The sequence below is a fragment of the Xenopus laevis genome, chromosome 7L, assembly GCF_017654675.1.
Source record: "Xenopus laevis strain J_2021 chromosome 7L, Xenopus_laevis_v10.1, whole genome shotgun sequence".
Taxonomy (NCBI): domain Eukaryota; kingdom Metazoa; phylum Chordata; class Amphibia; order Anura; family Pipidae; genus Xenopus; species Xenopus laevis.
The window spans coordinates 125,153,835-125,170,251 of record NC_054383.1 but is presented as its reverse complement, the minus strand read 5'-3'; the positions used below and the strand labels follow the sequence as shown (position 1 = coordinate 125,170,251).

The 16,417-nt window shown below is 41.7% G+C and overlaps 1 protein-coding gene across 1 annotated transcript; it reads right to left on the bottom strand.

Moving 5' to 3' along the window:
• Positions 1-2,774: 2,774 nt before the first annotated feature.
• On the bottom strand, positions 2,775-11,597 carry LOC108696802 (urokinase plasminogen activator surface receptor-like). The gene is made up of 7 exons (XM_018226450.2): positions 11,348-11,597; positions 8,906-9,019; positions 6,992-7,141; positions 6,249-6,386; positions 4,881-5,027; positions 4,309-4,434; positions 2,775-4,213 (listed from the first exon to the last, which is right to left on the bottom strand). Exons 1-7 carry the CDS (start codon positions 11,394-11,396, stop codon positions 3,975-3,977), a joined length of 963 nt encoding a protein of 320 aa, XP_018081939.1. The 5' UTR covers positions 11,397-11,597; the 3' UTR covers positions 2,775-3,974.
• Between the last annotated feature and the right edge of the window lie 4,820 nt (positions 11,598-16,417).

The window sequence follows — 16,417 nt, the reverse complement described above, 5'->3', positions numbered from 1 at the left end:
ACCCCCAGGTCTGGTTAACAAATTCCATACCTGTACTTGGAACCATAGCTTTTATTGGCCGAGATTGTGCTCCTAGAAATAAATGTTGCCCCGCACAGTAAGCAGGGTTATGAGCTATATTAAATCACATTTAAATATGAATATAAACCAAACTCCATATATTTTGTATGTTCTGTACGTGTCGATGATGGAATACAAGAGGCATACAGGTACAGGACCTGTTATCCAGAATGCTCGGGACCTGGGGTTTTCCAGATAACAGATCTTTACGTAATTTGGATCTTCATACCTTAAGTCTACAAAAAATCATGGGGAGGGTTACTTACTAAAATCTGAATTTATATCATTATTTAAATTTAAAAAACCACGACCAAACTCCCATACCCCATTTGACCTTATATATTATTTAAAAAGTTCAAATCTATCGGTTCGGGGAAAAACCCCAAAAAATCGTATTAAAAATTGTATTATACAATTTTTTCTGGCTTTTCCCCGAATCGTACTATTTTTTCTGGTTTTTGGCTGAAAAACCAGAAATGATCAGATTTTCTAACTAGACCCAGCGCAGACCACAATAACTTCCAATTAGGATAGAGACCTCTGCCACTGACTTCTACACAACCCTCGGCAGGTCTGAGATGGCTGATTCGGGATTTGTGCAGCATCAAGCTTTAATTAATCCCGAAAAAAAAAACGATTTAAAAAAAAAAAACGATTCAGGTTTAGCCCCAAGCCCGACCAGATAAATTCGCAGTTTAGTAAATAACCCCTTTAAACATTAAATAAACCCAATAGGTTTTGCTTCCAATAAGGGTTAATTATATCTTGGGATCAAGTACAAGCTACTGTTTTATTATTACAGAGAAAAAAGAAATTATCTTTTAAAAAATTGGATTATTTTGATAAAATAGCGTCTATGGGAGACACTAAGAAAAGTAAGAGCTCTCGCATACCCTTACTATATCAATAAGTCCAGTGATAGCGGTAAAGGCAACCTCCAAATATCTATAGAAGGTAAGCACACAGGCACACAAGGCTGCTGTTGAAGGTAAAAACCTTGCAAAAATTTTAATGCGGAAGTGCAACGTTTCGGGGCACGCCCCTTCGTCAAGCATGCATGACAAAGGGGCGTGCCCTGAAATGTTGCACTTCCGCATTAAAGGACAACACTAGAACCTTATCCATGAGAAGCAAAACGAAAAAATATTTTATTATTAAATAATGCAGAATTTGGCTATACAATGTTTCTCCCTTTCCTGGAGAGTGTGCCTTGTGCTTGGCTCATGGACAGAATATTTCTATGGTTCAGCAATCAATAGTCTCGCTGCTGTTGATATATGAAATATTACTAGCCTCTGTTGTATCGGGTATTGCTCTGTTTTAAAGGGGTTGATTAGTCTTCATTATTTATTTCTTATAGTTTTTTAATGATCTGCCTTTTACTTCTGACACTTTCCAGCTTTCAAATGGGAGTCACTGACCCCATCTAAAAAACAAATGCTCTGTAAGGCTACAAATGTATTGTTATTGTTACTTTTTATTACTCATCTTTCTATTCAGGTCTCTCCTATTCATATTCCAGTCTCTTATTCAAATCAATTCATGGTTGCTAGGTTAATTTGGACCCTAGCAACCAGATTGCTGAAATTGCAAACTGGAGAGCCGATGAATAAAAAGCTAAATAACTCAAAAACCTTCAATAATAAAAAAGGAAAACCCATTGCAAATTGTCTCAGAATATCCCTCTCTATGGGGGCAAATTCACTAAGCGCCGAAGAACCGAACGCTAGCGTTACTTCACTAGCATTTGTCATTTTCGTTACTGTGCAAATTCACTAACGAACACTGGCGTAGTTTCGCTAGTGTTACTTCGCACCCTTACGCCTGGCGAAGTTTCGCTAGCGACGTAACTACGCAAATTCACTAACGCGCGCAGTGTACTGAACGCTACCTTTTACGCTAGACTTCCTTCGCCACCTCAGACCTGGCGAAGCGCAATAGAGTAGATAGGGATTGTTTCAAAAAAAGTCAAAAATTGTTCTAAGTCCCAAAAAACGCTGGCGTGTTTTCTACATTATGGGTGATAGGCTGAAAAAGATCGAAAATTTTAGGGCTCCCCTTCCTCCCCCCTACATTTCCTGACTCATGGCAACTTACCTAGACAGTGGGCACATGTGTAGGGAAAAATAAAATTTTTATTTGATGATTTGAAGGTTTTCTAGGCATTTGTAGTGCAGATACATATTCCTCCATTGAAATTTAAATTTCGCGCCGTATGCAAATTAGTCTTCGCTAGCGTAACTTCGCTTTACTTAGCAAATGAACACTAGCGCAACTTCGCAACCTTACGCTACCCCTGAGCGCAACTTCGGATTTTAGTGAATTTGCGAAGCGCTGGCGAAACTACGCCTGGCGAAGTGTCGCGAAGTGCGGCGAAGTTACGTCTGGCGCAACTACGAATCTTAGTGAATTTGCCCCCATATCATACTAAAAGTTAACTGAAAGGTGAACAGCCCCTTTTAGGGAAATCAAGGCATTAGTCTTTCTGTGGGTTTATTCATGATCCAGTGATTGATTGACTGATTGATTCAATAATTGGTTTCCACTGTTGTGTTATAGGCCATGTAAATACTTATAAAAGTCCCCTGGCCAGTTTCCCAGTTATCAATGGTCGGAATCTCATCTATGGCTTGTTGGAAGTATAGATCATTAGCATTATTTTCTGGTATTATTATTATTATCATGTATTTATAAAATGCCAACATATTCCAAAGCGCTGTACAAGGAATGGCTTTAGACATAAACATACAGAATTACATATAAAGCAGAAACCAATACAAGAGGTGAAGAGGGCCCTGCCCAAAAGAGCTTACAATATAATAATATTTCATTGATGATGATAACAATAATAAAATGGAAATAGTTTTTGAACATGGGGTGTAATGGTGATGGTCACCAGTTCATGTATCATACTGTTGTACAGTAGATTTCCATTGTGTTGAGTATAGTATCAATTATCTGGCAGGTAAGACAAAGTCCGTTTCCAATAGATCTGTGAAAAATGGTAACCCAGCTCCCCTGCAATTTCCTTCTGCAATTGCTAAAGTCCAGTCTTTTTCCAGACACTCTTGTTGGCTCGCTTGTTTTGTTAGGAGTCCCAGCCATTATACTATATATGTCCTACTTCTTGGCAGGCCCAAGGCAGCTCATTCATTTGTGGTTCTTGTATAATTTTTATAGAAGCTGCTGAAAGATCTGCTAGTTATTTATATCCTGACCACTTATGACCAAAGTAAGTCCTAACTTATAACACTGGTACAGACTTAGGTGATCATTATCTGCTCGAGGTGACTATGTTGCCTTTCTATATGAGAAGATGCTAATTGAGGACAATATAAAAGCAATTCAGAAGGTTACTGCTTTTTCAGTTGTATGGGTGGCTTTTGCAGTCAAGTTTTTTTGGCGTTGCTGACCTTGTGGTTGCTCTTAGCACTTCCTGGCTCGGGCCTATGTCATGGGTCTGTGATTGACCTCTGCCCTTCTCTTATTGGTGGCCTGGAAGACCTGCTCCACCAAGACTCTGTGTTTTCCACCATTCAGCATATTAACTAGACCACACAACCTTGTCTTGTACCTCCCTGATGATGGTGCAGACTATACATTAAGGTGAGTTTGTGGAGTACATTTAATCATTCTTTTACTTTTACCAAAAAAATTATATATATAAAAAAGCAGGATACATTTAAAATGAAAATCTGAGATAATTCTTTGTATGTCCAATGTTTTTGGGCCTTTCCAAGAATACAAATATGTCCTTTCCACGATAATGGTTTTCCAATGAGGTTCTTCAACAACACAAAAAGTTTTCTGTGAAAGATCTTCCTATAACTCCTGTATACACATAGCAGATATTTACATGGATCTTCTACCCCAACATGATTTGTTCTTGAAGTTCTTATGGCACACGAGCCAGACTACAACATTGTCCTGGTCACCACTGTGAGGACCAACAAGGCTATCCCCATGATGGACACATTGCTGTGCGCCATGATTGAGCCTGTACTGAAATATGAATTAATGTCCCCATTATTACACAGATTTCCAGAGCAGCAGTACTGCTTCTGACTCACTTGAACTGACATGGATGCTGAGATACCCAGACACACATCTTGGGAGCAGCAGCCTCTTATCAGAGTGTTGCCTCTGGGAAAGCCTGCAAGTAGAGACAGTCTTGTGTTATGCATTAATTGTGAGAAAACAGAAATATGGGAGGAATATCAGACAAAGAATTGGTAAATGGTGACTCACCTATAATGTCTAAGCAGGAGGACATGTTCCCCGTACAACTGACTGTGGTTGGAGTTCGACATTCTCCTTTCCCTGTCTCATTGCACGCATAGCACATCAATCCATTCAGGGTCTCGTTGAATGTAACTGCAGACAATACAGATCTTAGCTTACAAGGTGGCTAGCTACTTCTTCAGCTTTCAAGGACATAAAACTCTCAACCCGCACCCGACCCTAACCTGCCCCCTCTCAACCCATATCCGGCCCAGCCCACTGCCCCCCCTCTATTTATAGACCCGCCCCGCAATTATAAAATATAAAATTTAGGAAAAAGAAGCTGGCAGTGCTAGGTCACGGGTGGTGAGAGCAGGAGAAGAGCTCAACCCAGACCTGCAACCCAGCAGCCGCAGGGTCTGCTTCTTCTGTAGTTCCGTCCCTTCTTTTTTGGTTAAGGCCCCCGTTTGTGCCCTTCACTTTGTTAAAAGGATCACCGCCGCCCTTGTAAGCAATGTGCTTATGTTGTGGTATGTTATATCACAATTAATTGGCATTGTTGTATCTGTGATAAGGAAAATGGGAAGGTGTTAGAATACCAGTGTTTCTGCCAGTGTTGCAGTTGGTCTTCCCACAGCAAGATACAGATGTGTATATCCTCCCATTGCCGCTGTTGTATTCCAGACTTCGATTACAGAGGTTACCCGTCCCACAGCCTTTAATTGCTGATTCTGAGCTTAAAGTGCCTGGAAGTGGAAAAATCGTAGTTACACTGCTGGACATCATCTGCTGGTAATAATATCAATAAACCTGAGTATAATTAGACATAAAGTTATAAAATTGCCAGTTGAGGTCCCCAGCAAGGATTCCATTGTTCTGCATTTATGACCCATGAGCAAACACAGATGCACTTCCAGAACATAATCTTGATCTCTCAGAAAACCTTGCCCACTACAGATGTCAGACTTACATGCCTTTATTTACATTCATCTTTATAAAACATGTGCCAACTACTGACAATTTATTTGGGCTAGGCCTTCTGCACTAAGACCAGCTCCTCTTTTTTTTTTTGTATAAACGGGTTGTTCACCTTTGAGTTAACTTTTAGTATGATGTAGAGAGTGATATTCTGAGACAATTTGCAGTTGGCTTTAATTTTTTATTATTTGTGGTTTTTTAGTCATTTAGCTTTTTATTCAGCAGCTCTCCAGCTTGAAATCTGGTTGCTAGGGTCCAAATTACCCTAGTAGCCATAGATTGATTGGAATAAGAGACTGGAATATGAATAGGAGAGAAAGATGAGTAATAAAAAGTATCAATAACAAAACATGTGTAGCCTTACAGAGCATTTGTTTTTAGATGAGGTTAACAACCCCCATTTGAAAGTGGGAAACGGTCACATGAAAAAGACAAATAATTTAAAAATAACTATGAAATATACATAAAAGAGACCAAATGAAAAGTTTCTTACAATTGGCCATTCTACAACATACTACAAGTTAACTTAAAGGTGAACCACCCCTTTAGGTCTACTAAAATATCATTTAAACATTAAATACACCCAACAGGATTGTTTTGCCTCCAATAAGGATTAATTATATCTTAGATGGGATCAAGTACTGTTTTATTATTACAGAGAGAATGATTTCATTATACCGGAGTCTAGGGGAGATGGCCAGATGGTTTCAGAATAACAGATGCCTGTATATCCCTTATACTTTATTGCTGTCTCAAATGCGTATTGCTTGCAATACTGTCCTTACTTTGCTTTACACACACTCATTTTTAATGCTAGGCTAGGTGTAGTATTTCTTAACTGGACCATATAGGACCCCTTCAGCTTCAGGTGCTGCCTTAGTTTGACCTTAAGAACCAGACCAGATTAGGTAAATGGACCAGCATCCTTGAAACTATAGAAGTTCTGAATAGAAAATCACAATCAAATCTTTGTTCCTCTGTGACCTTACCATTGTTAAAGACAGTAGTGACTGTCATGCAACGATCGTGGAATCCCGAACACTGGACGCTTGTCAGGTTTTGCGAAGAACACGAATCACTATTCCCTTCGCAGGACTTACAGTAGAGAGCAGCAACTGGGACAAGGGCTGTAGAGGAAGAAATGCAGCACCAGGGTTAGATCATAATGATGGACTGGAAGAACATTAGTGATTCCTGGGATAACTGTTATGCCAAAAAACGGGAAAGTCATTCTCCATGCACCTAAGCCACAAACCTCTAAGCTCCAAGGAGTTGTTGCCTCCTTGGAAAACAAATTCTGTCATCCTAAATTTACAAACACATACAGGTATGGGACCTGTTATCCAGAAAGCTCGGGACCTGGGGTTTTTCAGATAATGGATCTTTCCATAATTTGGATCTTCATACCTTAAATCTACTAGAAAATCATGCAAACATTAAATAAACCCAATAGTCTGGTTTGGCTTCCAATAAGGATGCATTATATCTTAATTGGGATCAAGTACAAGCTACTGTTTTATTATTACAGAGAAAAGGGAAATAATTTTAAAAAATTTGGATTATTTCGGGAAAATGGAGTCTACGGGAGACAGCCTTTCCGTAATTCAGAGCTTTCTGGATAATGGCTTTCCAGATAACAGATTCCCTACCAGTTTTAATTAATTCTTCGAAGACTACAGGGCAGTGGTCTTAATCTAAATGGTATGAACTTGAAAGTGTTCATATCACTCACCATAGTAGGTTCCTACATTGCAGAAGTTTGTGGAACAGCAGCTAGAACTGATATAAGTCTTCCTGCTCCCCCGATCTAAATACGCAGATTCATTGCACACAAGTCCCTGAGAGCATCCCTTGTATGTCCATTCTTTAATAGTCCCATTGTCTGCAAGAAAAACAATCATTATCGTTATCATCATTATTATTTGCTCCAGTGTTACTATTTTATTTTTATTTCTCCCATTGGTTTTCCATAGTTGAGGCTCTTCCGACAGAATGAGATATTTGGAAAAGATAGCAAACCCTGATACAGGCATGGTCCTTGCAGGAAGCCGAGTGAAGAAACGTAAGTCCAGTATGGGGTGTTATAGTTACAAAATACAGAAGTAATCCTGTTCCTGAGTGTTTTGACCCCTGTGAAACGCTAAACAATAATAAATATTGAGTTTCTGATCTCCAGAAGTGACGGAGACTCCTACAGTTGTAGTCTTAGAGCATCAATGGATGCTCTAAGAATTATAGAATGTATTAAAAATGTACAAACTTAAAACCATGCAGAAACATTATTCCCAAGAACATTACCATTTCTGATCCCCAATGTGGCCTTACTCCTCCAAATCGATAGTGTAGGGCAGGGGTCCCCAACCTTTTTTACCCATGAGCCACATTCAAATGTAAAAAGAGTTGGGGAGCAACACAAGCATGAAAAAGTCCCTTGGGGTGCCAAATAAGGGCTGTGATTGGCTATATGGTAGCCCCTATGTGGACTGGCAGCCTACAGGAGGCTCTACTTGGCACTATACTTAGTTTTAATGCAATTAAAACTTGCTTCTAAACCTGGAATTCAAAAATAAGCACCTGCTTTAAAGCCACTGGGAGCAACATCCAAGGGGTTGGAGAGCAACATGTTGCTCACGAGCTACTGGTTGGGGACCACTGGTGTAGGGTATGCAAACTGCATGCACAATAGAAACTCACACTCCAAATTGGCCCATTGTATATTTTCAACTACTTGAAAGGTTTGAAGATTGAGAGCTACATCAGAAGGAAATGACTGGAAAACATGGGGAGGTCTAGTTAGACTAGCATAAGGCTTCTGGCTATGGGTAGTGGTGTAGCATCCCTGGAGTATTAGATAAAATAGACCTTATCCAGGACCTCAATTGTGTCCCTTATGAACAGGGCCGGCCTTAGGCCTATTGGACCAATTGGGCCCAATAGGGCCCCGCACCTCTGGGGGCCCCGCACCACAGGGCAGCACAGATAATATTTCCCTCAGCACATGATGCTGCCTGGCCTGCCCCCAACTTTGTCCAGCCCATCCCCAAATCCATAGGTCCAGCCCACCCCCAACTCTGATAAGCCAGTCTATCACCCAACTCCATAGGTCTAGCCTGCCCCCAACTCTCATAGGCCCAGCTTTCCTCCAACCTTGATAGGCCCTGCCTGCCCCCAATCCAACCAAGCCTGCTCCCAAGCTGAATCGGCCCAGCCTGCCCCAAACTAATTGGCCCAGTCCACTCTCCTATTTCCTCCCTCTCTCTCTTACCTCGTGTGCCCCTATTATGTGCCCCTATTTCATCCCTCTCATTCTCTTACCTTGTCTGCCCATTTCCTTTCTATTTTGTGCCTGTATGCCCTTATTTTCCTAAATACTTGGTCTGTCAGTAGCCAGCAACACTTTGTCCAGGGGCCCCGCCAACATGGTCCCAATTGGGCCCCACATTTGATAGGATCAGCCCTGCTTATGAATACAACACTAAATGTAGAGATTCTTGAGTTGATATGAGGGAAAGCAGCATGGAAAGAGGACCTTTCTATAGGATAAGACCATTTTCATGTGTTGTTGTCCCAGGATTGATCCCATAGTATCGATCAATGCAAACATGGGCACATGCAATAAAAGGAAGAGAAGGGGCTCAGATCTTACCTACGTCAGTGAATGCCTGCGACATGCAACTGGTCTGGTTAATTTGGCAAAGCTGCTCTGTCTCCTGGCAGTCATAGGGCAATCCGGTGCACTGGTAACATTTCAGAGAGAATACTGGAGAAAAAGAAGATTTATTCAAAGAGGACAACTACCATTCCTCACCCTGGGCAATGAAATTGACATTGTGTTAAGTAATTAGTATATATTGAACCACCGAGCCTCATCTACTGAGAGACAGCAAATGAAAAAATGTAAACATAGCTAGAGTCTGCCATGTTTTTCCTTACAATGCTGCAGTTTCCCAGAATTCTGGGTGTAATTCTTGTCCTGTTCCTAAATTCCAAGTTGCCTTTGAGTCAGTATCGGTATAACCACATCCTTGACATTTGCTTATATCACCTTGTTCTTTTGTTCCCAAGTACTGCACATTGCTATTCACGTTTAAGGCACAATTAACAGACACAACGATTTAAGCATTTTTAGCTAAAATATAATGTGTCCTGGCACAAGTGCCTTTCGTATGGTGGCAAATTGTGACCCAATTCTGAGCTTAATACTCTTCTTGCATTAAGTGAATGAAGCCTGATTTCTGTGTATGGGTTTTATAGGGCAGTATGTGTAAAACAAGGTCCCTTCAATGCTGAAATTGTGCCCTTTAGACCCAAACATTGAGCTTTGCACCTGTTTTTTGCATGATGCACCTTCCTCTTTCATAGTACAAAGGGTAATGTTTTATAGGCATGCACTGAATCCAGGATTCGGTTCGGGATTTCGGCCTTTTTCAGCAGTATTCCGATTTGGTCGAATTCTTGTGCCTGGCCAAACCGAATCATAATTGGCATATGGAAGTTAGGGGTGGGAAGGGAAATCACGCAACTTTTTGTCACAAAACAAGATAGTAAAAAAAGTTTTCCCCACTTTTTAACTTCCTTCCCTAATTTACAAATGCAAATTAGGATTTTGATTCGGTTTGGTATTCGGCCAAATCTTTCATGAAAGATTCAAGGATTCAGCCGAATCCCAAATAGTGAATTCAGTGCATCCCTAATGTATACTAAAGCTAAGCCAGTGCTGGGCCAATCTGGCCAGGTGCCAAAGGCTGCCTGGCCGGTCGTAGCGTCCAACAACGTGCGCATGCGCGGAAAACTGCAGGTGTGCATACTCGAAAACCTTGAGTGCGCATGCGCAAAAAAGACATGCATGTGCGAAACAAAGAAGCGGACGGATTGCAGACGCCGGCCAGAGCAGTGAGCGGGGAGCAGACGAGGGTGTAGGAGACGCAGAGAAGGGGCCTGGAGCCCCCCCCCCTGCTTTGCACCCTAGGCACTTGCCTACTCTGCCTACCCCTAGTTCCGGCCCTGAGCCAAGCTAACATTCTACAATAGGCTGACTATTGCCAGTGCTATTAGATTAGAAGTATGGCACTGCCACTTACTGTATATGACCCAATAAAAGGTTGATGTCGATTAATAGGTTTAGCTTATTGGATCATAATTAAAATAACTGAATAATAGTGTTGTTTCAATATATAGATAGGTATGCACACTCAAAAGAAGACAAGTATGGTATATTTAAAATAAAGTTTTACTTATTTATGCAAATAATACACACAAAGCCACAATAGTAGGCCTGTATAATACAATACATAAGCTTACATGGTATATACCTAACGTTTAAACATAGCCACAATTACATAACAGTAAACAGTAAGTATTACAATTATACAGCAAGGAGCAGATACACCTACCACCAGTATGAGAATCCCCTTGACAAAGGCTTACGCCGAAACGTTGGGGCCATTCTCATACTGGTGGTAGGTGTATCTGCTCCTTGCTGTATAATTGTAATACTTACTGTTTACTGTTATGTAATTGTGGCTATGTTTAAACGTTAGGTATATACCATGTAAGCTTATGTATTGTATTATACAGGCCTACTATTGTGGCTTTGTGTGTATTATTTGCATAAATAAGTAAAACTTTATTTTAAATATACCATACTTGTCTTCTTTTGAGTGTGCATACCTATCTATATATTGTTACGTTGTGGGGTACCCATTGTAGGGGTACCCTTTTGATGTTTGCACCTCTTGCACTGTTTACCTACAGCATTTGCTGAATTGGTGTGCCCTCCACCCATTACTAATAGTGTTGTTTCCCTTTAACCAGCACCCCTCATATTAACATACCAAAACCACTTATACAGGAACAGTCAACTAAGACCCGATGTTACTTGTATGTTAACCACATATGGGGGCATATTTATCAGTAATTGAAAATAAAGCTTGCCCCATTTTTGGGGTGCATATTAATCAAAGGGGGAAAATAGAGATGAGTCTGTAATCATTGTCCATGAAACCCTATACAAGTGCACAGAGAGCAATGTGAGTAAATCCCTATATGGCTTGTTGTACACTACAGTACACAGAGACATGAAACTCACCAACAGGTAGGAAGAAGCAGAGGGTCAGGAGAGACAGCCACTTGCTCATATTTATTTTCCCTTTTCTTCCTTCTTCTTCTGATTGTCTTTGTTCCTTCTGCCCTTTGCTGTATGTGGTTGCACCAGTTTTGCCCCGGCTCCGTCCCTCCGTCTCTCCTCCTCCCTCGACCTTCTTTCTCTAAGCCTGGAGCTAATAGTTGCTGTAGGTGTTCCAGTTGCGAGCCTGAATAGCAGCGTCACTCGGCTGTGTGTGTGAATGAGGGTTGGCCTTGGCTTTTTGCAGTTGCTTGTTTGTTGAGTGTTTTTCTATAGATGTTGCTGTATTTACAGAAAGACCAGTAGGACATCATGTATTGACATGGGCAGCTTTAGTTATGCTTCAACGATGGACTGATACCGCCAACAGCAATATTGGGTGCAAAATCACTCCCCTTAATGCTCAGTTACAGAGCACCTATGTCCAAGATACAGCAATGTAAGAGCAGCATTGTGGGAGCAATATTTAATACCTGTCAAAGATAGGTGACTAGTACAGAGCCTTATTTCTCTTTACACCTGTTGATGGTCCCTAGATTGTGTGTCTGAATGAAATGGGGCATCCAAAATGCCACCCCAGAAACATGCTGGTATCTGCACTGCTTTCAGGCGCAGGAGAACAAGGGATTAAACGTACCTGTTTGCGCATCATCCTACTTTTTATCAATTTGTTTAGACGTTTGATGTTTTAGAGATACTTGTGTACTTTAGTCAATGACAGATTGGGTATTATAGGGCCCACCAGAGAACCTGACACCTTGGGCCCTCCACATTGCAAGGGAGCAGGAGTGTGGAGGACCCAGTAAGGCTCTAATTAATTACCAATTTCAATATATCTTGGTGGAGTTAGCCAACTTATCAATATTTTGGGGCAGGGTGGGACTGGGCGGGACACAGAGAATAAACAAAACCCCACCTCCCACACTGCTCTTTGTTCTCCCCTAATTGCCCAATCGTGTTCCACCTAGAAGAAAATAGGTACGCACTGGGTGGAGGGTTGGGGGAGAGGGTTGCGGCTGGGGTCAGTTGGAGGGCGGTTGCGTCTGGGGTGGGGGGCCAGGGGGTGTGTGTGTGTGGGGGGTCCCCTGATGCAGCCACCCGCTGGGCCCCAGACCCCAGCCCTAAATTGAATTTGCTTTGGGCTCAGTAACATCTAGTTACACCATTGGATAGTGTGAAATGTTATAGGGCCACAGTTGGAATGGCAGTGCACTAGGTTAGATCCCACCAAGGCCTGGGCCCACTGGGACCTCCTTTTATACTTCTGTAGCCTAATCCCACCCTCATCTCCTTCATCTCTTTTCAGTATTGGTCAGACACCAACTTTTTAATCAAGACACTTTACAGTTTTTTTAAACCTTGGTCTTTGGCCCTAAGCATCCAGATAAGGGGAAATATTTTGGGGATGTGGTGAAACATTGTATGTCTTGTAGACCAATGTGGAATAATGTAATATTACCTTGCACACCCTGGTTCTCTGTAACGTGAATGAAGCCGACTTCGAAAACCTCCAAAACTCGTGAGAACAAATAATTTCACTGGCACTCAGGTCAAAGTCCAAGCAGGGACAAACTCTTGCTGTGTTTATTTGCAAAAGTGCAGCGTTTTGGGGGTAAACCCCTTTGTCAAGCATCCAGATAAGGGGAAATATTTTGGGGATGTGGTGAAACATCGTATGTCTTGTAGACCAATGTCACATAACAAGTTTTTTCCCTGTCTGGCAATACTCCACTTCTTTATTGCTGCAGATCCCTACCTGGTTTACAGATTACTATACAGGTAAGGGACCTGTTATCCAGAATGCTTGGGACCTTGGGTTTTCTGGATAAGGGATCTTTCCGTAATTTGGATCTTCATAACTCAAATCTGCTATAAAATCATGCGAGCATTAAAAAAACCCAATAGGCTGGTTTTGATTCAAATAATAATTCATTATATCTTAGTGTGGATCAAGTACAAGCTACTGTTTTATTATTACAGAGAAAAAGGAAATCATTTTTCAAAATTTGGATTATTTGGATAAAATGGAGTCTATGGGAGGCAGTCTTTCTGTCATTTCGGATCTTTCTGGATAACGGGTTTCCGGATAACAGATCCCATACCTGTACTTACCGTGGCAATGTCAGGTCTTCGAGAGAACCTAATATCCATCAGCCACTCCAAAATCCCATGCATTTAAATATGATAATGATCTGACAAGGCCCTTAAGAGAGCTGATGGGCCCTATAGTGTAGATTCCCTGATATCCAGGCTCAGCAGCCTCTTGAGTTTAACACTAATAATCATCTTTCTGCATAGATGGAATTCTGGGTAATGTCTCTCCTTATAAATATCACAGCCCCCCTACAGTTTTGAGGTCCATTAAATTATTTGCTGGAATGAATCCACGTACTACTAATAGAGAGAGGCTTCTGCAAATACAGTTGGACAAGTCTCCAATGTTCTGACACAGAAGAATGACAAATTACTGATGAGACAATTCAGGCATCTGCTGAAAAAGTAGATTAGTTACACATTGCATCAAACCATGCTGGGCGAATATTTGTGGGTTTAGAGGATCCCGCTGGCTTTCTGCATTAACCTTAATCCCATGCTGTGCCAGAATAACATGTGCCAGCGTCGGATTATAAAGGCCCGCTCATTACTCTCATTGCTCTAATAGCACAATCACTAATATTACAGCTGCCCAGAAGAAAAACTCCATTCACTCAACATGGAAAAGGACTCACAGGAATACCAGTGGGTTAGAAGAACCTTCCACTACAATGGGTTGTTCAGGGCCAGGCCAAGGTATTTAGGGATGTCGCGGACTGTTCGCCGGCGAACTTGTTCGCGCGAACATCGGCTGTTCGCGTCCGCCGCAAGTTCTCGAACGTCGCGCGACGTTCGCCATTTTGGGTTCGCCTTACCTGGCGCTTTTTTTTGACCTCTCACCCCAGACCAGCAGATACATGGCAGCCAATCAGGAAGCTCTCCCTCCTGGACCACCCCCACACCCCCTGGACCACTCCCCTTCCATATATAAACTGAAGCCCTGCAGCGTTTTTTCATTCTGCCTGTGTGTGCTTGGAAGAGCTAGTGTAGGGAGAGAGCTGTTAGTGATTTCACTGATTTGAGGGACAGTAGATAGTAAGTTTGCTGGCTAGTAATCTACTTGATACTGCTCTGTATTCGAGGGACAGAAGTCTGCAGGGATTTGAGGGACATTTTAGGGTAGCTTTGCTGGCTAGTAATCTACCTTCTACTGCAGTGCTCTGTATGTAGCTGCCTGCTGTGGGCACTGATCTCTTCTGATCTCATCTGCTGACTGCTGTAATAACCCAATAGTCCTTGTAAGGACTGCTTTTATTTTCTTTTTTGTTTTTTTACTTTGCTAGTTGCTACTATAAGCCCAGTGCTATTAGTCTAGCAGTGTTGGGGAGTGGGACTGGTGTGCTACTGTGCTGCTCCTAGTAGTTCAGCAGCACCAACCCGAGAAAAATATTTTTTTTAATATACATATATTTTTTTTTTCTTTTACTTATCTTACTGTTCTTTAACGTGTACAGTGCTGTTGCTGTTCTTCATAGTAGTGCACCAATAGTAGTGCACTTGCAGGCATTATTTGCTCAGTGTGTTCTTCATTTTCAAACAACAACCATCTAGCTGTGTGAGCTTGTTCACATTCTGTCTAAATATCAATAATAATACCGTCTCTAGAAACACCACCCGAGTGACGTTTTTCAGGCAGCAATAATATATTCCGTATCCACTGCTGTAGTAGTGTATACGTTAACCTTGTAGGCATTATTTGCTCAGTGTGTTCTTCATTTTCAAACAACAACCATCTAGCTGTGTGAGCTTGTTCACATTCTGTCTAAATATCAATAATAATACCGTCTCTAGAAACACCACCCGAGTGACGTTTTTCAGGCAGCAATCATATATATCGTATCCACTGCTGTAGTAGTGTATACGTTAACCTTGTAGGCATTATTTGCTCAGTGTGTTCTTCATTTTCAAACAACAACCATCTAGCTGTGTGAGCTTGTTCACATTCTGTCTAAATATCAATAATAATACCGTCTCTAGAAACACCACCCGAGTGACGTTTTTCAGGCAGCAATAATATATTCCGTATCCACTGCTGTAGTAGTGTATACGTTGACCTTGTAGGCCTTGTTTGCCCAGTGTGTTCTTCTTCTTCATTTTCAAACAACAACCATCTAGCTGTGTGAGCTTGTTCACATTCTGTCTAAATATCAATAATAATACCGTCTCTAGAAACACCACCCGAGTGACGTTTTTCAGGCAGCAATAATATATTCCGTATCCACTGCTGTAGTAGTGTATACGTTGACCTTGTAGGCCTTGTTTGCCCAGTGTGTTCTTCTTCTTCATTTTCAAACAACTCCCATCTAGCTGTGTGAGCTTGTTCACATTCTGTCTAAATATCAATAATAATACCGTCTCTAGAAACACCACCTGAGTTGTTGTTGTTGTTGTTTTAAAAATAATGCCAGGCAAAGGCAGGCCGCCACGCAGAGGCACAAGGGGCCGTGCTGCTATGCTATCCTGTGGCCCTAGGAAATTGCCCAGTTTTAAAAAGGCAATGACCCTGAACTCCCAAAATGCTGAAGAGGTAGTTGACTGGCTTACACAGCACACCCCATCCTCTACCGTTTCTAACTTTACCACAACATCCTCATCCTCCACTGCTATGGGCACCCCACGTAACACTTCCTCCACCACCGGCGCCCCTTCTTCACTGGAGTCAGAGGAGTTATTTTCACATGAGTTTCTTGAACTGAGTGATGCGCAACCATTATTGGCAGAAGAAGATGAAGGAGATGAGGACGTTACACCAGATTTAATTCTGGCAGAGAACACAACAGAGATGGACATAATGAGTGATGACGAGGAGGTCCCCGCTGCTGCTTCCTTCTGTGAGCTGTTAGAAGAAATTGATGCATCTGAGGAGAATGAGGATGAGGAGATTGATGTTTTATGGGTGCCCAGTAGAAGAGAGGAAGAGGAGGATAGTTCAGATGGAGA